This window comes from Oryctolagus cuniculus, chromosome 3, assembly GCF_051225735.1.
Source record: "Oryctolagus cuniculus isolate XC-2025 breed Fujian yellow rabbit chromosome 3, ASM5122573v1, whole genome shotgun sequence".
NCBI lineage: Eukaryota > Metazoa > Chordata > Mammalia > Lagomorpha > Leporidae > Oryctolagus > Oryctolagus cuniculus.
Window position 1 is genome coordinate 164,550,853 of NC_142869.1, and position 25,158 is coordinate 164,576,010.

A 25,158-nucleotide genomic window follows, 5' to 3' on the forward strand; every position below is an offset into this window, starting at 1 on the left:
AGCTCTGCTGCCACCCGGCCTTTTGATTTCCTTCACCAACCCGGGCATCTGTGTGTCTTACAGGTGAGGTGACCAGCTCGCAGTACCGGCAGCTCATTCACTTGAGACATCACAACGTGTAGTAACACAGCCTAACAGAGCCAACACACACGTGGCGGCCAGCCTGTCGCTCCACCCGACGAAATCCACAGACTCAAACTTTCCACCAGAAACTCTCCGGTTGGGTTTTTGGATCTGGGCATGGGATTCGTCTGCCCCCAGCGAGTCCCCCTCAGAGCCCATTCCTTGTGCCATCACCTCCTGGTGGACCCTCACTCTCACATATTCACCACTCCCTAGATCCTCTAACACCTTTACAAATTTTGACAAAGGAGTAACAGGAATATGAATAGGAGTGAATGAGGGAAAGCGGTTAGGGTTGGGAAGGATCAGAGAAAACACTGTCTAATTCTGTATTTTACAGATGAGAAAACCAAGATCCTTATAGAGATAGAGACAACATCTGACTCAAAGGCCCGGATGGCAATGAGCCGAGAGCCTGGGCCTCCTGCTCCCCGCTTTCTCTGCCACACCCACGAGCCCTCCGAGTTCCTGAGAGGAGGTGCCCTCTAAGGGAAACGCAGGCCATCGCCGGCCAGGCCAGGGTCCGTGAGCCACTGCAAACCAGCTAAAAGTCAACCACCAGCAACAACCCTCTTACTGGGCAAACTCCTACTAGGTGACAATCCCCCCCCTCACCCCCACCCCAGGCCTCTCTGCCCTCGATTACTTTCCAGTGTCTCCCACCTGCTGCGTTAGGTTTGAAAGCACTTTTCTCTGCTCTTACTTGGTCAATGGTCTGGTACACAGGTGTTATTAGTTGAATTAGTTAGGCACGTCAAAAACATTCACAAGTAATACAGGATTCACCTATATTAGAAATGATAGTCTGTTATTTAGAAAGCTAAACAACATTTCATTTAGAGGAGATGCTTAACCAAACAGACTTCTTAAAAAATTCACCACTCCAGAATGCTTTTTACAATCGTCCCCATTCGAGAAACACTGAATAAAATGGATAATTGAAGACATAACTTCACAAAACACTCTGGACAATACACAAGGACCACGACGTTTTCGGGTCTGTCTCTGTGGCTAACCAACCACGCACCGGAGGCGGGGCCCAAGTTCAGATGTGCACAGCCCAGGGAGCCTCATGGCGGGTGGCCACGCCCTCAGCATCTTCTTGCCCTCAGGAAGAGACACGGGGAGGGGAGGCCTGGGAGCTTCAGCAAGACGCACACGAGCCTGCTCCACGCCCAGCCTGCTGACGTCGTCAACTGTCAAACCACTTGCTCCTCTTGGCCAGGGGTGCCCCACTGGAAGGCCCCAGGAGTTTCTGTTTATACTGTTCGACCAGCCGGTTGAAGTGGATTTCTGCCTTGTTTCCCTTAGCTTTCTTCTTAGGAACCTACAAATAAAAAGGAAACACGAGATAATCCACTTCAAACACTGAATACCACCTTCTCGCAGACCACCTGGGAGAGAACAGAAGCAGGCACAGATACCAAGGTCCACAAGAAAGACGCAGATTTCCAGTGAGCGCGTAGAGATGCAAGTCCAAGAGGCACCGTCCACTGGCAAGAAACTGGGCCACAGCTGTGTGAGTACAGGGCCAACCAGAGTGTTATCTGGCGCTCGGAGGCCTCTCTGACTCCAGCTACCAAAAGTTCACTTTAATGTCGATCCGGATGAGTCAGCCTCGGGTTTAAGCATCCTTGCTTCTTTACCAAGAACACTACCCATGGGATTTCAGAGATAGGTTTCCTATAATAGTGCAGGGTTACAGATTTGCCAGAGACAGATTTCTTGAGTGGGATGGAAACCAAATGCTTCTTTTTACCTTAAGGGAAACAGGAAAGAGGAGAAGAAAGTCTGACCTTACCTGCTCAAGAAGCTGCATGCAATTTTCTACTGAAAGGAAGTAGAGTTCCTTGGGAAAATGCCTAACGCCAGGACTAGAAAAGAAATCTACAGACGAGTCTGGACATCCTGTCGTGTGAGGCGTCTTTAAAGGTTCATGGAAAATGTTACTATGAAAAACCAGGTGTGGATTTCAGAAACAAGCAAGGACACTGCCGAAGACAAGAGCGTGTCAGAAGTCTCAGGAACCGCCCTGCCGGGGCTTCAGCTGCCAACACACGGCAAGGAAACGACAGCCTTCGACCGGAACGAGTCAACCCAGTACCCGCAAACTCAGGAGGTCACAGTACTAGAAACCTTGGTCACCAAGGAAGTAGACAACCATAGCTATTCCACCTGCAGCTCCAACATCCCACTGGGCACTGGTTCATGTCCCACCTGCTCCTCTTCTAATCCAGCTCTCTGCTATGGCCTGGGAAAACAGTAGAAGATGCCCCAAGGCTTGGGCCCCTGCACCCACGTGGGAGACCTGGAAGAAGCTCCTGGCTCCTGGCTTCTGATCAGCTCAGCTCTGGCCATTGTGGCCATCTGGGGAGTGAACCAGAGGATGGAAGACCTCTGTCTCTCCTTCTCTCTGTCTGTAACTCTGCCTCTCAAATAAATTTTTAAAAAATCATAGAAAATCACCATTCTATAGTAATGAAATAATGAATTTGTATAACACTCATCAATGGATGCTAAAGCCACTAGGTGGAAGATTGATGGGGGAAAACTTTGTAAGTGGAGGACTAAGACAGATGGTCCCTAAGCCCTAGGATCAGGCCAAATGGGCAACCAGGTATGACAGGTATGACGTGCCATACATGATGGACGGAAACAAGGAACTACCTATGAAACACTCTTGGCAAGAAAACTGAACTTGATCAAGTCTTTCGACTCAATACCGATTGATAGGCACATGAGATATCACAGAAGAAACAAGGCAAATGGCAGCACAAGGAGGCTGGCAGCTCCATCGGAATGGAATGCATTCTAAAGGCAACTGGCCTGGTTTCTCCAGCAAATTAACAGCATGGAAAAAAGGGTGGTGGTGGCAGGAACAAGTGGCTAGACTCTAGACTGAAAAAGCAGTGCAGAATCCTAAAAAACGAATATAATGTGTGGACTCTGTTGGGGACCTGACTGGCAGTAACCAAGCATAAAAGATGCTTTTGAGGCAACTGAGGCAATTCTAAGATGGCTGTGAACTAGATGATATTAATGGCTTCTTATTCATTTCAGCAGACATGAGAATGGCATGCTGAGTGTGCTACAGCCTGGTCAGTCAGAGGCGCACTCTGAGGTTTCCCTGAGCGACCGATCTCCTGCCACAGGAGGCGCACTTACATGTGAAGTGGGGCTTGCTTCCTTATACCCTGGTGGGGGAAGCACGCTCGGGGACTAGGTGACTGTCACAGCGGAGTGACAGATGGCAGTTTGATTTGCTTTTCTCTTCACTTTCCCAAGGCTTTTCATTTTGCTCAACCAGCCAAGGTAGGACAGTGGCTGCCAGCCCAGGGACCTCGCCATCGCAAAGATGGATGCCCGGCACAACTCACCTGCTTAGAAGAAAACTGCTGCTTCTCTTGCTTCAGCTGGTTTACCTGGGGCCTGGGCTTCTTGGGAGGGAGGGACTTCACCTTGCCTTTGTCCCGTAACCTGAAATAAGATGGCGAGTGTCAGCCTGCGTCCTTTCTCCACACAGCACCCGTAAGTTGTCTCAGGCCAAGGAAAATGCCCTTCTACACACTGGCGCTCTCTGAGCCCGTGAGAGGTTAAGTCATGCCAGACTGTGCTATGGCTCAACCTTTGTAGGATTATTGTTTTTGCTTTTTATGTTTGCTTAAGACCTCATGAGAACCTCAAAGACCTTCATTAATTTAACAAATATTTTGTAAAAATTGACTATTTTACATAGCACTGACCTGTTGCCCCAAACAGAAACTACATGAACGTCAAGTATGTGGCCTCAGCTGACAGAGGAAGACAGGAGACAAATGGCACAAAAGCCGGCCCCAGAAGCCTGCTCCGGGATCCCCTCTGCCAGTGACCTTTGGCCCAAGGGCGCCACCTCCCCGTTGCAGGACTGTGTATGTATTCCCCTTCCTTATGGGTCTGGCACAGCACTCAGCATCACTTTCACCCAGCAAATGCCACAAGGAGGAAGAGAGCTAAGCAAAGACAGACCTGCAGCTCACCTGATCTTGGGGCCTCGGTGCGAGGGGAGCGCCAGGACCTTTCTTCTCTTCTTCCCATCGGGCAGCTCCACCTGCTCCACTTCCTCCTTGGTCTGGAAGCCCATCCAGTTAGTAGAGCCTGCCTTCCCCTTCTGCTTGGAGGGTGGCTTGCTGTGTTCCACGGCGCGACTTTGAGCTCCCTTCTGCTGCTGCTTGCCTTTTGCAGGCTTTGGTGGCTCCTTCTGGGGTTCGTTGGTTGAAGGCTTGGATTTCACTTTTTGCTGCAGAAAGCAAGAAACAAGCCACCTGGTTTCAGGACGAGGTGTGTTTGTGGAAAATACTCAACCGAGGAGGAGCTTGATGGGAGCCTGGTCAAAGAAGGGGGCTTTGTCCTCCACACGTTGCAGACCACAGCGGAGTGAAGCCAAGTGACTCACAGGATCACAGCACAGTAACAGGCAGCTACTGAGTGGGGGCACAACACAGCCACTTCCCTCCCTTAACACACAACGAGGGGAGGGGGTGCTCACCCCAGACTCAAAAGCCAGCAGCAGGGGACAATTACACATGGTATAACATACATGGAAGGGGAATACCATAAGAAGAAAGAAAGAAGCTAGAGAATTTGAACTAAAATCCTTAACAAAAGGAATTTTTCAAAATCAGACATTAACCCACAGATCCAGGAGCTCAGGGAATATATCACAGTGATAACCCCTACCCAATGCTACACCTATCAGTCACACTGGAGAAAATCAAAGGTAAAATCATAGAAGAAGCCAAGGTGGGAAAAATCTTATTTATAGATGAGTAAGGACAAGATTCCGTACAATTTCTCTTCAGAAACTGTGAAATCAAGAAGAGTGTGGAGAGGGATATTTAAGTTTTGAAGGAAAAACAAAATCATCAACCTAGACTTCTATTTCCAATGAACTAATCCTTCAAAAGGTGCAGGAGAAATACAGACTTTCTCAGACAAACAAAAACTGAGGTAGTCTCACCAGTATACCCACCTTGCAAGAAACACTACACACATTTCTTCAGAGAGAAGAAAATGACATGGCAGAAACTCGGACGGACATAAACAAAAGAGCACGCCAGACGGAACAAATGAAGATGACAGGGAAATGGTGCTGTGGGAAGACACAAAGAATGTTCCAGATTTATCTGCACTGAGGTGGAAGGAAAAGAAGATTCAAGTGAAATTAATGTAACAAGTGCATCATTTTGCCCTTTCATCGTCAAAATCCAGACAGGTTCACCGACACAAGCCACACCGAGTATCCGCCCACTGCATGCCTGTCTGTTGATGAGTGGTGACAACACAAAAGCAGAGAACAGAGTGTTTCCCTCTTGGGACTTACTGCCTCCTGGAGACGTGAGACACACCTGCAAAGCACAGTAGAAACCAAGATGGTTTGAGGGAATTCCTAAGAATCCAAGTGACAAGGGCTTATCCCTTTCAAGAGGAGAGGGAGAAGGACTTGAGGAAGGGTCATCTGAGTATGGAAAGTGAGTCAGAGAGGACAATCCACAGAACAGCACCTGCATGTAAGAGTAGTGGAGGCAACAAGTGACGCAATCTGGATGGTTAAGAAGGCTGCGGCTTCAGAACCCCCTCAAAGCCATGGCTGTGGGCAGTAACGATTCCATTATCTGGAACAAAGCTGTCTCAAACAACAGCCAGATCCCAGGGCCTCCCAGCCAGATCCCAAGGCTTCCCACCCAGAACCACTGTCTTAGCCACTGGAATCACTCACCTCTTGGCCATGCTCTAGGCACACACCAAGACTACAAACAGCTGCTATTTGTGCAAGCTGAGGTGTCGTACTGATGAGAGCTGAGAGAGTTATGGAATCTAGAGTAATCTGGCCTGTGTGTCCTGGAGGATGGTGGATAAGAAAATGAGTATTGGACCGTGGTGTTGCCACGTGCTATGCGAGGCAGTGACATGTGGTATCTCATTTAATCCTCATCAACCATGGGACGCGAAGATCTTTCACCCATTTACATACTGAAGTTCAGAGAGGTAACAATGTGCCAAGGGACGAGCAGAGCCAGAGTCCGAGCGTGAGCGTGCATTTGCTCTGCCCTCTGTACCACAGTAGATTCAAAACAGGACCAAACCATCAGGCACCACAAGAGATGAAAGGAGAATTAAAGAGAGGACAGCTGGCAACTACAGGTACTGTCAAACCTCAGGCTGGCCACTAAGCGTGACACTCATCATCACCAAACGCTGCACAAGAACCGCCCAGGGCAGTAACGGGGGTCTGCTTCTCCTCCCCGTCCTTCCCTTCTCTCGTGGCACTGTCACAAGTGGGCCACCAAAGGAGAGACAGCCTGGAGCGTATCAGGAAGAGGGTAACAAAAAACCAGCTTTCCTGGCGCGGAATCACAAACTGAACAAAACAGAAGCTGCGGTGCATCCTTCGGAAGAAGAGGGGCATTGAAAGCTCCGCACCAGGCTGCGCTGCATCCTCAGTTCCTTCACTTTAAGCTTCCTCCGATCCTCCAAGGAGAACTCCACTATCGGTCTCTGCAGCGGGGGGAGACAGGACGTCATTCATTAGACTCCTGAAGCTCTGAGGCCAGCGAGCTGAGCGGTCCCCCACCGCCACTCCTTTCTCTTCTTCTGCAATGCTCACCTCTTGAAGGGAAGGGCCACTTTCGCAAGCAGTCTCTCTAAAATAGTTCCCTCTCATCCCCTTATCGCCTGGACCCACCGCTCACCCCCCTTCCCATCCACCCTTGCCACTCTTCCCGCCATTCAAATGCAGAGGGCACGGCATGAAGGCGAGTGGCCCCAGGAACGGATCCCCCCAGGGGCGAGGCTCACCTTCTGAGGCCCGAAGATGTCGGGGTTGTTGTTGATGTGGCGGAGGGCTCCCAGCGCATGCTCATGCTCTTGGAACTCCGCAAAGGCGTAGCCCAGGGACTGGCCCTTCACTGCCCCGTGGGCGCCTTTCAGGTCTCGCATCACCCTGCACTACGAGTAGAATAAGAAAACAGTCAGTCTTCAGAGTAAGAAGTCTTGCCTGGCATGAGCTGCTGTAACAGATTCTGTAAGAAATCAGGTGACGGAAAAACAGACTTCAATTATATTGTACCAGAGTAACACTTAGGAGTGCCCATCTTATATAGAGTACACCTACCCCGAACAGTTTACAGACATCGACGCACATCTACAAATAAGCATACAATAAAATAAAACCTCCCAAGGAAAACTTGGAAGAGCCACCTGTTCACAAGACATACAGCTGGGAGGTGTGTGCTATTCTAAGCTTTGTGACAGTGACTGTTGAGGATGGAGACGGTGGATCTTAGTGCAGAAGAAAGCTCCCAGGAAGGAAACTACTGAAACAGGAAGGAATGCCTGGTGGCTTCAAATAAGACAGACCTTTCAGGGTAGGAAAGAGCCTTCCTAACACGCAGGACAAGGCTTCAGCTCTGCTGGAAGTCCAATCTACTCTGGCATGAATTTTCCCCAAATTGTTCAGCTGCATATAGTAGGAATCCTAGCAAACTGAGGTACGGTAAGATACCTTCAGGAAACCAATCATGTTTATACACTACCACTCATAGAAGCTGTCATGCCCATGTAATGGAGGAGTTAAGCACAGGGGACAACTGGATGCTACATTTGGTTTACGTCCAGTATCTACGCCAAGCCTTGCACTGTCAGGAAGGCATTCAGTGAGGTTCCCGTCCTCTAAACGCCTACTCTCTGGGTGCCTACTACCCAGCGTGGGGCACAGATTAAGCCGCCACTTGAGTCACCAGCATCCCATACTGGAGCGCGGCTTTAGTCCTGGCCACTCCAGTTCCGATCCAGCTTCCTGCTAATGCACCTGGAGAGACAGCAGAAGGTGACCCAAGTACTTGGGCCTCCATCACCCAAGTGAGAGACCAGGACAGAGCTCCTGACTCCTGGCTTCAGTATGGCCCAGACCTGGCTGTTGTGGCCATCTGAGGAAGTGAATCAGTGGATGGAAGATATCTGTGTGTGTGTGTGTGTGTGTGTGTGTGTGTGTCCCTCTTTGTCTGTTGTCCTCCCTCTCTGTTGTTCTTTCAAAAAAATAGATTTTTTTTTAAAAGATTCGTTTATTTAAGTGAGAGGCAGAGTCACAGACAGTAAGTGCAAGTTTGAGCTGCTCTACTTCCAATCCAGCTCCCTGCCAATGAGCCTGGGGAAGTAGCAGAAGATGGCCCAAGTGCTTAGGCCCCTGCCACTCACACTGGAGATCTGGATGGAGTTCCAGGCTCCTGGCTTTGGCCTGACCCAGCCCTGGTTGTTGCAGGTACTTGAGGAGTGAACACGGGATACATCTGCCTCCCCTGCTGCCCTCAACTCTGTCTTTCAAATAAATAATCTTTAAAAAAAGAATTGAGCCGGCGCCGTGGCTCAATAGGCTAATCCTCCACCTTGCGGCGCCGGCACACCGGGTTCTAGTCCCGGTCGGGGCGCCGGATTCTGTCCCGGTTGCCCCTCTTCCAGGCCAGCTCTCTGCTATGGCCAGGGAGTGCAGTGGAGGATGGCCTAGGTGCTTGGGCCCTGCACCCCATGGGAGACCAGGAAAAGCACCTGGCTCCTGGCTCCTGCCATCGGATCAGCGCGGTGCGCTGGCTGCAGCGGCGGCCATTGGAGGGTGAACCAACGGCAAAGGAAGACCTTTCTCTGTCTCTCTCTCTCACTGTCCACTCTGCCTATCAAAAAAAAAAATAAAAAAAAAATAAATAAATAAAATAAAAAAAATAAAAAATAAATAAAAAAAAAAAAGAATTAAGAGGAGCTGGCACTGTGACGCAGTGAGTTAAAGCCCTGGCCTGAGGTGCCAGCATCCCATATGGGCGCCGGTTTGAGTCCCAGCTGCTCTTCTTCTGATCCAGCTCTCTGCTATGGAAAGCAGTGAAAGATGGCCAAAGTCCTTGGGCCCCGCACCCATGTGGGAGACCTGGAGGAAGCTCCTGGCTCCTGGCTTCGGATCAGCACAGCTCTGGCTGTTGCAGCCAGCTGGGGAGTGAACCAGCGGATGGAAGACCTCTCTCTGTCTTTACCTCTCACTGTAACTCTTTCAAATAAATAAAATAAATCTTTAAAAAAAAAAAGAATTAAGAGAAAAATTCAATCTAATGCAAATACTGTAGAACACACATAAATTTTTCTGAATTACAACAGGTTTAAATGCACAGACATTAAATGTACATGGAAGAGGATATAGATATACAACTGATTCCTATGTCAGTAACAAATTGAGCCATTTTACTAAGGGTGGCATGAGATATGTGCTGATCTATTCATATTCTCTCACATAATCTCCCAAACACCAACAAGACATTCTGAAAAGGCTTTCAGGGATCAAAACAGTTTATGGTGATGAAACAGAGCAAAGTAGGCCTCAAACACTGGCAATGGTACTTTTCAAACAAAGCCTGGGGCAGACATTTAGCCTAGCAGTAAAACCACCCACAGCCCATGCTGGAGTGCCTGGTTTGACTCCTGGCTCCAGCTTCCTGCTTACACAGATGCTGGGAAGCAGTGGTGATAACTCAAATATTTGGGTTCCTGTGACCCACGGGGAAACCTGGATTGAGTTCCCGGCTCCCGGCTTCAGCCCAGGCTCCGGCCCTGGCCAGTGCAGTTACCTGGGGAGTAAACCAGTGCATGGGAGCTCTCTCTTTGTGTCTGTCTCTCTGTCCCTCATTTAAGTGAACAAATAAAATACCAATTAGGGATTACTGTGTATCAGGTACTATGCCAAGAAAGGAGGAGAATTTTAGCCCTCGAAGAGCTCAGTCTGATGGGGAGAAAGGACTGACAACTTCAGGTCAGTGCAATAACAAGTGTGACCACACACATGGGGCACAGCAGGGGCCCAGGAGAGGTTTCGGTACTCAGAGCCTAATGCAACTGATGAAGACCCGCATGGTTTTATGTGCTCAGCCCAGGGCGTTCCTACCACAGGCAAGCCTACCTGGCAGTAAAAGGCTCTTCTGAAGAGTAAAGTACCAGGGCCAGCACTGTGGCTCAGCGGGTTGACGCCCTGGCCTGAAGCACCGGCAGCCCATATGGGCGCCAGTTCTAGTCCCGACTGCTCCTCTTCCGATCCAGCTCTCTGCTATGGCCTGGGATAGCGGTGGAGGATCGCCCAAATCCTTGGGCCCCTGCATCCGCGTGGGAGACCCGGAGGAAGCTCCTGGCTCCTGGCTTTGGATCGGCACAGCTCTGGCCATTGCGGCCATTTGGGGAGTGAACCAGTAGATGGAAGACCTCTCTCTCTGTCTCTACCTCTCTCTGTAACTCTGTCTTTCGAATAAATAAAATCTTTAAAAAAAAAAAAAGAGTAAAGTACCCAGATTATTTTCTCTGCAAGAAAACTCACATGTCAATGCCTAGTTAGAATGCTGAGACATTTAACAGACGGATTCTTGCGGACACAGACTTCCTCAGAGTCTGCTGCAATCTGGTCAGAGGCGAAAGACAGTTCTTAGAAAAAGAAAAAACAAGAAAACTGCTGAACTCCACCTTGCCTGCTGAAGAGTCCAGAAGAAAATCTACGGCTCTGCTGACACCAGGGCCTGAAACAGATGTTCACTCTGACACAGGAGGACCCAAGTTCTGATGGAGCAGGGCCAGTTCTCACCTCCTTGATGCGCACCCCCTTCTCGCCTCTAGTGGCACTGAGCAGCAGCTTCCTGAGCTGTGTGTCGTCCACAGCCTTTGGCAGGTTGTGCAGGCAGAGCCTGGTCCGAGAGACGAAGATATTCTGGTCCTTGAGTTTCTGGTGTTTCAGTAGCTCAAACTAAGAGAATAACACACTGTTAACAGAACATCCCACCCTTTGAAAAGGCAAGTTAGCAATTCTCCTAAGCAAAAGTACCACGACCCCACCTACTCTAACCACACCTAGAGAAAGGGAAACAACTGTCCACCCTGCAGCTGTATAATGCCCAGCATAGGTTCATGCAGGCAAGATGGTGGGCCAGCAAGACCATGGCTCTGGAGTCAGAGCTGAATCACAAAGTCATCCCTAAATGGAGAAGTTACAAGACATTTTAAGCCTCAGTTTTCCACCTATAACATGGAACTGCAGATCCACATATAATATGAGCCTTTTAGCACTAATGTGAGGCCAAAATGAAATAACAGAAAAAAATTCCTAGCTCAAAAGCTGGCCCACTGTCATCCCGTATGGGCACAGGTTCAAGTCCCAGCTGCTCCACTTCCGATTCAGCTCCCTGCTAATGCACCCGGGAAAGCCAAAGATGGCCCAAGTTGTCGGGCCCTTGCCACCCATGTGGGAGACCCAGATGGAGTTCCAGGCTCCTGGCTTCAGCCTGGTCCGGCCCTGGTCATTGTGGTCATTTGTGGAGTGAACCAGTGTATGGAAGATCTCCCTCTCTCTGTCTGCCCACCCCACCCCCTACCTAACTCTGCCTTACAAATAAATAAATCTGAATTTCAAAAAAATAAAAGGCCAGCGCCGCGGCTCAATAGGCTAATCCTCTGCCTAACGGCGCCAGCACACCGGGTTCTAGTCCCGGTCAGGGCGCTGGATTCTGTCCCGGTCGCTCCTCTTCCTGTCCAGCTCTCCGCTGTCGCCCGGGAATGTAGTGGAGGATGGCCCAAGTGCTTGGGCCCTGCACCCGCATGGGAGACCATGCAGACCATGCAGCGCGCCGGCCGCAGCTGCCATTGGCGGGGTGAACCAACAGAAAAAAGACCTTTCTCTCTGTCTCTCTCTCTCACTGTCCACTCTGTCAAAAAAATAAAAAATAAAAATAAATAAATTTTAAAAAAAAGCAAGTTGACCCAGAGTACATAGCAAATCATAGTGAGGCTATCATCAGTTCTCATCTTCTCAACTCAAACATGACCCAGTCCTTCTGAAAGGAAATGGACTTGAACACTGGAAGGGGCACTGTCCTGTCCCCACTCTGCCACCCTGAGGCAATGGAAGCCAGTGACCATGCTGCCGCAGACACCCTCTCCGGAATGAGATGATGGATGACATCTCCTAATTTGTTTTTTGAAACGAGGTGGGGAGAAAATAGTTTACAATTAATTATTTCTTCTTATCAAGTCTTCTCAGACTCGCTGCTTCTTATCTGGTGAAAGTTCCCACCAGATCACAGAATACACACTTTGGAAGAGAGGATTAAAGGGACAGCTAAAGCGGGCACCACGTCAAGGTTCAACAGGCTACTTTGCTCTTAGAAAAAGCTGTGCCTGCTGTGAATCTGTAACGCACACATCTAGGCTAGTGAGCTCTGTGCTAGCAAAATTAGTTCTCAAATTAAATAAGTCATTATTGCACTATGGTCAGAATGCACCCCCAATATCATGATTTCCAGATGCTCACTATCCAAACAGTCGAGAGCTAGTCTGGGATGCATGTGGGCTGAAGGACACACTGCTCTGCTGTCAGCATATGTCGCCCCTGTTCAGTGTCTTCTCCACTTCCAGGTTCCACAGCTAATTCTGTTAATGGTTATGCATCTTCACCATGCTAGACTGGCTTAGCTTCTGGGATGTAAGCTACATGGGAAAAAGTAAAAATTACTGGGAACCACCACTACCCAGCAGCAAAGGGACTTCAACAGTACCAGCTAACAGGGGAAACTCCTATAACACGGATTTCTCCTAAAATGATTTTACAACTTGAAGACAGGAATCCCTTCCAAGACCTGTGTCTCTTCCCTTCCCTAATAACTCCAGTCCAGACTGGGCTTTCTGACATTACCCGGGGTTTATACTGGCTAGCCTCTAAGTGTCTAGGTGGGTCACTTGCTGTTCCCCCCGTGTGAAACACAGTGAGCAGACTCTGTGACCTAGACATGGCTCTCTGACAGCACAGCAAGCACTCACTAATTGCTTTTCACTGAACTCAGAAGTCACGCAGAACCTCACGGCGGGGCCTTATCTGCTCACCCGTTCTCTCTTGGCCATATCAGCAGCACTCACACCCTCGGCAGCCTTCGTCCCAGCACGAATCACTGCAGAAAGAGGGAAAAAGGCCAAGACATCACCAAGGGGATTCTCATTGAGCAACAGGAGGAATGTGAGTTGAATGATGCAAACTCTGTACGGGCCCAGAGGACTCTGTTGGCCAGGACATGGTGGCACTTGGTTAGATCCAGAAATAGGCTACAGGGCTAAGCTGGGCTCAGAGCTGCTCTCAAGGACTAAAACTCTCAACATTTGGGGATTTTATTCCTCTTTTCCTTCTCTTCCCTCACAGAAGCTTCATGGACATAAGCAAAGTCAGATGGAAAGGAAATCCTGGAGGAAATCCTGAAATTAAGGACATTTTCAGCATTTAGAATGCAAAATAGGGGCCAGTGCTGTGGCGTAGCAGGTAAAGCCACTGCCTGTAGTGCCAGCATCCCATACGGGTGCCAGTTGAAGTCCTGGCTGTTCCACTTCTGATTCAGCTCTCTGCTATGGCCTGGGAAGGCAGAAGGTGACCCAGATCCTTGGGCCCCTGCACCCACGAGGGAGACCTGGAGGGGGCTCCTGGCTCCTGGCTTTGGAGCGGCTCGGCTCCAGCCATTATGGCCAATTGGGAAATGAACCAGCAGATGGAAGACTTTCTCTCTCTACCTCTGCCTCTCTGTAACTCTGCCTTTCGAATAAAGTAAATCTTAAAAAAGAATAAAAGAATGCAAATGTTCTACCTGGAATCTGCCCCTGGAATCTCATGCTGCTCGTGTACTGGGGAGGGGGCCAATACTCAGCAGTGAGATGAGCCAGTCCGGAAAACAGTTACACTGCCGCAGACGCCCAATATCAAAGGCTAACGGAGTAGCATTACCAGCCCCGACTGTGCAGCTGGGCGGGCAGTAAGCTGATAAATACTGTGACTGGGAAAAAGCGATTATTTAACTTGAAGCTAATGTCTGATGATCCTTCTGCCATTATGGGAAAGGGACAGCATACACATTTTCATCCATAAACAGTCCAAGAGTAATTTAAGTCATACTTTTCAACTCCTTCAGAAAACCTCTTATTAGAACTGATGACAAGAGGCAGAGGTAATTTGAGTTTTCTTCCCTCTTTGCCTTGCCAAACCTCTAATGGGAAGGTCTGAAGGCATCCAGGCAGAAAGGAGAACAAGACTGGCTAATCCCAAAAATGGGTGATGGCTCCTAGCGGGAAGCCACATCCACTAAAGTGGGATAATGATATGTGTAACACTGTTAAATAGGACATTTGGGTTTTTAATTTGAAACATGCTTCAAAACACAGTATTCCTGGATCCCTGTCAGGGCACAGGGCCAGCCACTTAGAAGCCAGATTCACGGCTCCCTTGCACTACTCACAGCCTTCTCGGGCCAGATAAAGGTTCCGGGTTCCAGTCGGCTTCTTCACCTTCTTTGTCCGGAGCTTGGCAGCCTCATCACGGGTTACTGCCAGGTCAACCTTGAGCTGTCGGCCGTCCAACTTAAGACCACCACCCTGTTACGAGATGGCAACGTCTCTCTTAAGATACACAAGTAGGAACTAAGGACAAGGAATCCCAAGGAGAGGGAACCCAGTGTGTTGTGGAATCTGAGTGCCACCGAGTTGCAGCCCACCAGTGGCCACGAGTGGATCACTGAGCCTCACAAGCGCTGTACAGCTGTGAGAAGGCCACATGTATACTTAGAGTAGGCAGCAGAAAGTAAGTTACTTCATGGGAGCTGATTAATTTCCAAAGTAGGCCCAAACTGAGGAAAATGATCTGCAATAAAATTTTTTAGTAATCTTAAGAAAGCTAACAAAGTAGTACAACATTGTCTACTTATGAGAATTTATGGGATAATGGCAATACAGAATAACTTAAAACATTTTACACACACAGAAAAATTCTCCGTCACCCACTTTCTCTCTCAAACATTTACTCCACGTGAAACACAGCCTTATACCTTCTTGTCTCAGTCTTTCATGTCCTCAGTCTAGAATAGAGGTGGACACACAGATGGCCATCAGTAAATTCAGATACATTACTCGACCTGATTCCTCGTCTATGAAATACAGGGCTAATTCTACAGACCTCGCAGGGCTGATACAGTGATTAAATAGGTAATGCAATCAAGTTCAGTGCCTACACACACAAAGTGTTCACTAAATGCTACTATTACTGATAATAACAATAACAAGGCTTCGTGTAAAGGTCAGATGGCCCTGGGAGCCACCCTCTCTAGACACAGGGTAAAGGACATGTCTTTCCTACCTCAACCTCTGGAGAAGCAGCTGCCAGGCACTTCTGAGCGGCTTCTTGAGTCGTGAACTGGGCAAATGCACAACCTACACAAGACACACACACACAAAAAAACTCCCATGGCCCACCAGGAAGCCAAAGGCAACACTCCAAGTCGAAGCTTGACACCGAGTGGGCGGGGTAGGGATAGGCGGCATCCACTTTTTAAGTCCAAGGAGCTCGGCACTGTGTCAGGTACTATGTCAGGGACTGATAGTCACTTGCTCTCAGTGAAATTTTACCTTTGCTTCCTTCCCCTCTAATGCTTCTTAGGACTTCAGTCTCATCATCTCTCTACTTAACAAGAAATATCCACAGGAAATGCTGGAGAAAGTCCAGCCTCCCGCTTATTTTAGCATCACCTACCAAGTGCCTACTACAGAACTAAAAAACGAGGCAGGAACCATGTAACCCTGAAATTCATTACAGATCTCACTGTCTCAGTCACTGGGGAGGCATCAGATAACAGCAGATCTGCCTCCTGGAGTTAAAGCCGTTGGTCTCTATCACACGAACACGGTCAGGAAATCGGAAAGCCGTGCGCTCAATTCTTGGCTCATGCTCTAGAATCTACAGGGCATGCCTTTTGTTGGTTAGATGCAGGGCCAATCAACCCATCCAAATTTCTGCTACTGGCAAAAAAAGCAGCCATTATAAGCAGAGGGAAAAAAGTGTATAAAGTAGATTCCAAACAAAGAAATGGGGCGAGTGTCTGGCCTAGTGGTTAAGGAGCCCGTCAGGACATCCACATCCCACGTGAGAGTCCCTGGATTCAAGTCCTGACCCCGCCCCGCATATCAGCTTCCTGCTGATGTACACCTGGCAGGCAGCAAGTGACAGCTCAAGCACCTGGGTCCCTGTCACCCACGTGGGACACCTGGATTGGGTTCTAGGCTCCTAGCTTTAGTCTGGCCCAGCCCAGCAGGCATCTGATGAGAATCAGCAGATGAGAGTTCTCTGTTAGTCTGTCTGTCTCTCTCTCTCAAAAAGAAAAATCGTGGGGCCACTGCTGTGGCACAGTGAGTTATGCTACCACCTGCAATACCAGCATCCCATGTGGGCAGCTGTTCAAGTCCTGGCTACTCCACTTATGATCCAGCTCCATGCTAATGTACCGAGGAAAGCAAAAGAAGATGGCTCAAGTGTCTAGGCCCCTGCCGCCCATGTGGGAGACCCAGAGGAAGCTCCTGGCTTTGGCCTGGCTCAGCCCTGGCCATTGCAGCCATTTGGGGAGTGAACCAGTAGATGGAAGATATCTCTCTCTAACTCTGCCTTTCAAATAAATATATAAATCTTAAAAAAAAAAAAAAAAAGTCATTTAAAAAAAAGAACTATGGTTTCAAAATATTTTGTTGGTATTCCTTTAAACATTAAATATTCTCTCATTTATGAAAACACTGCCATATTTCCTGGAACTCGCAGGGCTTTAACAATGAACAGCAGCACACTAACTGTGAGGACACATGGGGCAGGCCAGCCTCCAAGCAGAGCTGAGTGCACCTCCTCGTGTGTCCCCATTCCCTCATTCCTCCACTCCTGCCTCTATTATAGCACTGGTCAGTGGGCGTCTTCCTGAACAGAACAACAGCTCAGGGATAAGAACTGTGCTTCCTGGCTGTCTGTCTCTCCATCATCCACCAAAGAGCACAGCATTTCCAGATACTAAAAAGAAGAAAACCAATGCAGTCAGCCCTGCATTATCTGATGGTTCAAGCACAGATCGAAAACATTGATGGAAACAAACAGATCTGTACTGAATATGTAAAGACTATTTCTTCTTGTCATAATCACCTAAATAACACAGAACAACTATTACACTGTATTAGGTATTACAAGTAATCTAATGATGATGTTAAGTGTGAGTACACAGGATGCTCATCGGTTATACGCAAATACTGTGCCATTTTATACAAAGGACTTGAGCATCTGCAGATTTCAGTACCCATGAGGGTCCCGGCACCAGTCTCCTGAGGATATGGAAGGATACCTACAATAAAAGAAGAATGGGAGGAGGGAATGTTTCTAACAGGAAGATTAGCCAACAGAAAGAAAATGGGTGTTTCTCGCTCATTAGGTAAGAATTTCATCACTGGCATTCCCAAGGCCAGTACTGGGTTCAGTCTTCCCATTTCCCTAAAAGTCTGCAGAAAAACAAGTATTTAACTCTTCCAGTTTATGACACGGCCCAGTGAGAAGGGCAAACTATAGGAGCACAAGGCTGCATGAATAGACATGACAGGTGTCAGGAAAGTTCAAGATGAGCTAGGAAAGATAAAATATGAAGGAAAAAAGGATTAAAACTATCCTTGTGGGGCCAATGCTGTGGTGCAGCCTGTTAAAGCCCCAGCCTGCAGCACCGGCATTCCATATGGGCACCAGTTCAAGTCCTGACTGCTCCAGTTCCAATCTAGCTCTCTGCTGTGGCCTGGGAAAGCAGAAGATGGCCCAAGTGTTTGAGCCACTGCACCTGCATGGGAGACCTGGAAGCAGCTCCTGGCTCCTGGCTTTGGTCTGGCCCAGTCCCAGCCATGCAGCCATTTGGGAGTGAACCAGCAGGTGGAAGACCTCTCTCTCTCTGCCTCTGCCTTTCAAATAATTAAATAAATATTTTTTTAAAAAAGGCTCAGGAACAAAAAAATCCTACTGATTTATTATTTTTCTAATTTATCTGAGAGGTAAGAGTTATAGACAGAGGAAGAGACAGAAAGAAAGGTCCTCCATCTACTGGTTCATTGCCCAAATGACTGCAATGGCTGGAGCTGGGCCAATCTGAAGCCAGGAGCCAGGAGCCTCCTCTGGGTCTCCCATGCAGGTGCAGGGGCCCAAACACCTGAGCCATCCTCCACTGCTTTCCCAGGCCACAGCAAAGAGTTGGATAGGAAGAGGAGCAGTGGAGACCACAACCATTGCAGGCAGAGGCTTAGTCCTCTACACCACAGCGCAGGCCCGATCTTAGTATTTCAAGCAATGTGGAATGATTAATGCCCAGGAGATACTATCACATTTGAAATTCAAAGTAGAAAAAAAAAAAAAAAGAAATTCAAAGGAGAACAAATAGAATTCATTACCCTAAAGGAAATAAACAAGGGCTTAAAAAGTTGAGACAAAACATGTCTGGCAGCACCAATGAAGACATCATGGGAGACAAGCTCAGAACATCCAAGGGCTCCTATAGCACCAGAAACCTGAGCTACGTGCACTGCCAACCCTCAGAATGGCCCACATTATGCACACTCGGTGTAACCTAGTCAATGCCCACGGCGGGGGTCTCCATCCTTTCAGGGCCTGGGCAACTCGCAGCAAATACCTTTAGAATGCTCTGTGTCTGGATGCAAGACGATGCGGACATATTTAAGATCTCCAAACTGCTGGAGGAGCTCCCCAAGGTCTTCTTCCTCCGAGTCAAAGGACAGGTTTCTAAGAAGATACAAGGTTACAGAAGGGTCAGTTACAACAGTGAGATCTGCCTGAAGACTTCAACTGGGTGGATCCCTTCCTAAAAAGCACCCTCCGCTGTTTAGAGATAGCCATCAGTACACAGCAGTGGCCCCTTGTGGGGGCTTCTGTTACAGGACTCTGCCCCTTGGTCCCAGCTGACTGTCCTGTATCACCTAATCTTCTCCCCCAGAGATCTGAAATAGACATCTACAAAGATCAGAAGCTGTAGATGCAGCATCACGTCAAAATGTTAGCATTTCCACCTGAGGGACGTTTCTGGGGTGCTGGAAATGCTCTGCACCTTGATCTGGTGGTGTCACATGGAGATACGACCATAAACACATGAAAGAAATTCAGAGCTGTACACCTAAGAGTAATGCAATTAACAGGACATGTTACACCTTATTGTTGTTGTTGTTATTATTATTATTATTTACAAAGGTGGCGCTCCCAGAGAAAAGACTGCAGGCTCCAGCCTCAAGCAGTGAGGGTCTCAGAACTGTCGGGATTTCCATCTCCCTCCTTGAGCTTTGTTCTCGAACCACTCCGATTCTGACAGCCACCCCGTATTCACCCAACGGGCTCTCCTCCTCATTTAACATGGCCAAAAGTAGTTTCTCTTACTGCAGCCAGAAGATTCATGGCAAGCTACCTAAAAAAGTTAAATCTCTCTCTCTTGAATAGTCACTCTCTCCTCTGTGTTGTAATGGAAGACTTGTCTCTCCAGCTTTCAGTTAAAATGTTATACAGATCAGAAAAGAAAATCCTTCAGAACAACCAAAAGCAAACCTGGAAAAATTTGTTGGCTAAATGCAAAAAACAAAAACAAAACAACCTTACAAATTAGGCATCTGTAACCTGAAAATCCAAAATGTTTTGAGCACCAATAGGATAATCAGAAAGTTTCAGATTTTGGAGAATTCTGGATTTCAGATGTTTGGATAAGCGATGTTCAAACAGAAAAGTTTATGTAAGCATTCCAAAATCCAAAAACTCTAAAACTGTAAACACTTATGGTCCTCAGCATTTTGAAAAAGGGATACTCAACCAGCACTTAGTCTTTTGATGGGGATTTTTTAAATGTTGGAAGATTTTTTCTCCTAAATTTCAATATAATATTGATTCCTCATTCCCCCAGCTGGCACATCCTTCCAGGAGTAAGAAAAACAGTTCTTTTTTTTTTTTTTGACAGGCAGAGTGGACAGTGAGAGAAAGAGAGACAGAGAGAAAGGTCTTCCTTTTGCCGTTGGTTCACCCCCCAATGGCTGCCGCGGCCGGCGCACCGCACTGATCCAAAGGCAGGAGCTAGGTGCTTCTCCTGGTCTCCCATGCGGGTGCAGGGCCCAAGCACTTGGGCCATCCTCCACTGCACTCCCTGGCCACAACAGAGAGCTGGCCTGGAAAAGGGGCAACCGGGACAGAATCCAGCGCCCAGACCGGAACTAGAACCCGTGTGCCGGCGCCGCAAGGCGGAGGATTAGCCTAGTGAGCCACAGCGCCAGCCAGAAAAACAGTTCTTAATAAATAGCTGCAATTTTACTTTTATACTCAATAAATAACCCTGCAAATGATTCTATTTCATGAAGCAACTCAAATTTTTTTTAAAAAAAAGCTTTCTAGGGGCCAGCACTATGGTGTAGTAGGTAAAGCCGCCGCCTGCACTGCCAGCATTCTCATATGGGCATGGGTTCGAGTCCTGGCTGCTCTACTTCCAATCCAGCTCCGTGCTATGGCCTGCGAAAGCAGTAGAAGATGGTCCAAGTCCTTAGGCCTTACACCTGCATGGGAGACCCGGAAGAAGCTCTTGGCTCCTGGTTTCAGATTGGGGCAGCTCTGGCCATTGCGGCCATCTAGGGAGTGAACCAGCAGATGGAAGACCTCTCTCTCTCTCTCTGCCCCTGCCTCTTTCTCTAACTCTGCCTTTCAAATAAAATAAATATTAAAAAAAAAAAAAGCTTTCTGCAGTAAGCCAGCCTAGCTATATTATTTCTTCTGATTTACCTAGCATGTATGTCTATGCTTTTATTTCCTCTCCCATTCCTTTGTTGCCCTAAGCTCTTTATTCATTGAAAGATATATACAGAATGGTAATCTTGCTATTGAGGCCACAGGCTTCTGACCATGAAGCTTCTTCCTTCTCATTAGGCAGAATCCTCTACAAATAAATAAGACCAGTGTATGCTAATAATAATTGATATAATTAAAAAGGAGAGAGGCCGGCGCCACGGCTCACTAGGCTAATCCTCTGCCTTGCGGCGCTGGCACACTGGGTTCTAGTCCCGGTTGGGGTACTGGATTCTGTGCCGGTTGCCCCTCTTCCAGGCCAGCTCTCTGTTGTGGCCAGGGAGTGCAGTGGAGGATGGCCCAAGTACTTGGGCCCTGCACCCCATGGGAGACCAGGAGAAGTACCTGGCTCCTGCCATCAGATCAGCACGGTGCGCTGGCCGCAGCGCGCCGGTCGTGGCGGCCATTGGAGGGTGAACCAATGGCAAAGGAAGACCTTTCTCTCTGTCTCTCTTTCTCTCACTGTCCACTCTGCCTGTCAAAAAAAAAAAAAAAAAAGAGAGAGAGAGAGAACAACCCAACATGGGAAGCAGGATACACAGCAGACTCATAGAATGGCAAATGACCTAAATAGCACTCTGGCTTCAGAATCAGCCCTTAAGGCATTCAGATCTGGCTAAAAAGCCCATGAGAGTTTCTCAGGCATGGAAAGCCAAGACACTCTGGAAAAAAATGACCTAAATGATCTAAATGAAAAAGTGGAAAGAACAGGCCATCAAAGAAGGAGGTACCTTTCCCTGAAGGGAGGAGAGAACTTCCACTTTGATTATAACCTTGTCTAAATAAGGTCGGAGTTTGTGAACTCAAGAGGCTTCCATAGCCTTGGCAGCTTATGACAAGAGCCTCAGGTGATCACTGACATCATAAATAAGAGTGTCAATTGTTAAATCAACAACAGGAGCCACTGTGCACTTACTCCCCATGTAGGATCTCTGTCCTTAACATGTTGTACTATGAGAATTAACAGTAAAAATAGTCATCAAACAGTACTTTACACTTTGTGTGTCTGTGTGGATGCAAACTGTTGAAATCTTTACTTAGTATATACTAAGTTGATCTTCTGTATATCAACATAATTAAAAATGAATCTTACCGAAGAATGGGATGGGAGGAGTAGGAGATGGGATGGTTTGCAGGTGGGAGGGTGGTTATGGAGGAAAAACTGCTGTAATCCCAAAGCTGTACTTTTGAAATTTATATTGATTAAAAAAAAGGTAACAGAAGGTCTTTTATTCAATTTTTAATAAACGATATATGAAAAACCAAAATTAACTCTGCACAGGTTCTGAGTAACACAGTTAAAAAAAAAGTATGGAAAGACATGCTTTCAAGTAAAACAATCTTTTTTTTTTTTTTTTTTAGATTTATTTATTTGAGAAGTAGAGTTACAGATACAGAGAGGGAAAGACAGAGAGAGGTCTTCCATTCACTAGTTCACTCCCCAAATAGCCACAATGGCTGGAACTGAGCTGATCCAAAGCCAGGACCGGGAGCTTCTTCCAGGTCTCCCACACAAGTACACAGGCCCAACCACTTAGGCCATCTTCTACTACTTTCCCAGGTCATCAGCAGGGAGCTGGATCAGACGTGGAGCAGCCAAGACTTAATCCAGCACTCTTATGGGATGCTGGTCCCACAGGCAGAGGCTTAACCATAGCGCAGCCCCTAAAAAAATCATCTTAAAATACTGTACAAAAGGATAAAAGGCATACCTCTAAAATCAGACCCAAATCAGACCCTGGTGCATAGTACTTAAAAAAGGACAAGGGGCGGCACTGTGGTGCAGCAGGTTAACGCCCTGGCCTGAAGCGCCGGCATCCCATATGGGCACTGGTTTGAGACCTGGCTGCTCCACTTGTGACCAGCTCTCTGGTGGTAAGGCCTGGGAAAGTAGTGGAGGATGACCCAAGTCCTTGGGCCCCTGTACCCAGCGTGGGAGGCCCAGAAGAAGCTCCTGGCTCCTAGCTTTGGACTGGTGCAGCTCTGCCCCTTACGTCCAATTGGGGAGTGAAGCAGCGGATGAAAGACCTCTCTCTCTCTCTCTCTGTGTAACTCCAACTTTCAAATAAATAAATAAATCTTTAAAAAAAGAAAAAGATACACTGCCCTATGAAACTGGCAATCTACTGCAGCTAGCAGGGCCAACACAGCAATGCTAACATGAGGTAAAACCTATCTCCAGTACTGGCGCTGTGACACAGCAGGTTAAGCCACTGCCTGCAATGCGGGTATTCCATACAGGCACCTATTCAAGTCCTGGCTGCATCACTTTCAATCCAGCTCCCTGGCAAAGGGCCTTGGGAAGCAGCAGCAGATGGCCCAAGTACTTTGCCCCTGCCACCCACGTGGGAGACCCAGATGAAGCTCCTGGCTTTAACATGGCTCAGCCCTGGCTGTTGCAGCCATTTCAGAAGTGAAACAGTGGGCGGAAGATCTCTGTGTGTCTTTCCCTCTTTCTCCCTCTCTCTGCCTTCCAAATAAACAAATCTTAAAAGACAAACAAACAAACAAACAAAAAATCTATCTCCCTGACTCCTACCCCCAGTTTCCCTGGAAACAGATGTGATATCTTTATTCCAGATACTCTGCTACGAGGTAAGTTAGACATAAAGAGAAAAATCACAGGGGACAAGTGGTGCCAGTCCTCCCCAGCAATCCTAAAGCAAAGGCCAGAACCAGATCCCTCTAATGGCTTTGATTTCTCCCAATGATGCCATCTCAATGACAAACAATTTCAAAGCCAAATGAGAACAGGACATCAGGACCTCTGTTATTTATCTTCTGTGTTATAGTTCTGATTCCCCTACATTTCTCACTGTTTGGTATGTTCCTAGGATCAAATGTGCTAAGTCTTACAAAGGCACCTAAATTTCCCGGCTAGGAAACAGAACTAGCACCAAAAAGGAGGTGAGGAAGAGACGAAGTGAGGGGGAGGGGAAAGGGGGAGGAGAGGAGGGACCCACGAATGCAACACGAACAGCAACCCTCAAGGCAGAAAGGCGTACCTGATAAAAACAGTCTTCCCTTCACTCACATCAGAGGGTAACTTCCTCTTCTTTTTCTTCGAGACTTGTGCATCTAAGGTAAAGAGAAAAAGCAATGAACTGAAAAAGACTAGTGCAAGTCACTCAACAAGCAGCAAACTTCTTCAAAGATCTTGTATGAATCTTCAAAAAAAATTTTAATAGACAAAGGGCATTCACCAAATATATGAAAAGATGCTCACACTCACTCACAATTAAATAAAAACACCACACAGGAAATGAGATATGATCTTTCACCAACAGATGGGCAAAACCAGAAAGATCCATAGATCCAGTATTTCAAAGCATGGGGAAAAAGATAGGCCCTACAGAACCGTAACAGTGTAGATTTTCTGGAAACATAAAATATGAACAACTCGGGAAAATATACAGCCTAGTAATTGTAGCTTCTTGCTAATGCACACCTTAGGAGGCAGCAGCTCAAGTAACTAGGGCCTTACCACTCACATGGGAGACCTGGATTGAGCTCCTGGCTCCTGGCTTCAGTCTGCAGGCTATAAGCATTTGGGGAGGAGTGAGCGGATGGGAACTGTCTGTCTGTCCCTATCTATTTCTCTGACTCTCAAATAATAAAATTTTAAAACTTCAAAACATGGCCGGCGCCGCGGCTCACTAGGCTAATCCTCCGCCTTACGGCGCCGGCACACCGGGTTCTAGTCCCGGTCGGGGCGCCGGATTCTGTCCCGGTTGCCCCTCTTCCAGCCCAGCTCTCTGCTGTGGCCAGGGAGTGCAGTGGAGGATGGCCCAAGTGCTTGGGCCCTGCACCCCATGGGAGACCAGGAGAAGTACCTGGCTCCTGCCATCAGATCAGCGCGGTGCGCCGGCCGCAGCACGCCGGCCGCGGCGGCCATTGGAGGGTGAACCAACGGCAAAGGAAGACCTTCCTCTCTGTCTCTCTCTCTCACTGTCCACTCTGCCTGTCAAAAATCAATAAATAAAACCAACTTTTAAAAACTTCGAAACATGAAATCTTTGATAAGAAAATGCTCACCATATTTTGTTTGTGAATATATATGTGCATTGTTTATAAATGCATTAAAACTCTCACAGGAAGCATGTAATATTGGCTGTCGCCGGGAAAGTGCCCTAAAGGGCTGGGGATCTGAGTACAAGGAAGACTCATTTGCTCTAAAGAACAGACATACATGATTAAACAGACACAGAAAAATTCTGGAAGGTTCCACAACAAACACCAGTGAGTGGTTTCTTTGGCAAACTGTGGAGGGACTGGATGGAACATTTATTTTCCAT

The 25,158-nt window shown here is 47.8% G+C and overlaps 1 protein-coding gene across 1 annotated transcript in view; it reads right to left on the bottom strand.

Annotated features, from left to right (window-relative positions):
- Nucleotides 1-904: 904 nt before the first annotated feature.
- The window catches only part of RBM28 (RNA binding motif protein 28), a 33,125-nt gene continuing 8,871 nt past the window's right edge, over nucleotides 905-25,158 (bottom strand). The window contains exons 9-19 of the mRNA XM_002712070.6: nucleotides 23,869-23,941; nucleotides 18,669-18,778; nucleotides 15,335-15,408; nucleotides 14,442-14,577; nucleotides 13,051-13,115; nucleotides 10,763-10,921; nucleotides 6,958-7,107; nucleotides 6,583-6,657; nucleotides 4,140-4,399; nucleotides 3,501-3,600; nucleotides 905-1,450 (exon numbers count right to left, since the gene is read on the bottom strand). Coding sequence (XP_002712116.2) covers nucleotides 1,316-1,450; nucleotides 3,501-3,600; nucleotides 4,140-4,399; nucleotides 6,583-6,657; nucleotides 6,958-7,107; nucleotides 10,763-10,921; nucleotides 13,051-13,115; nucleotides 14,442-14,577; nucleotides 15,335-15,408; nucleotides 18,669-18,778; nucleotides 23,869-23,941 — 1,337 coding nt within the window. The 3' untranslated portion in view covers nucleotides 905-1,315. The remainder of the gene's footprint in view (nucleotides 1,451-3,500; nucleotides 3,601-4,139; nucleotides 4,400-6,582; nucleotides 6,658-6,957; nucleotides 7,108-10,762; nucleotides 10,922-13,050; nucleotides 13,116-14,441; nucleotides 14,578-15,334; nucleotides 15,409-18,668; nucleotides 18,779-23,868; nucleotides 23,942-25,158) is intronic.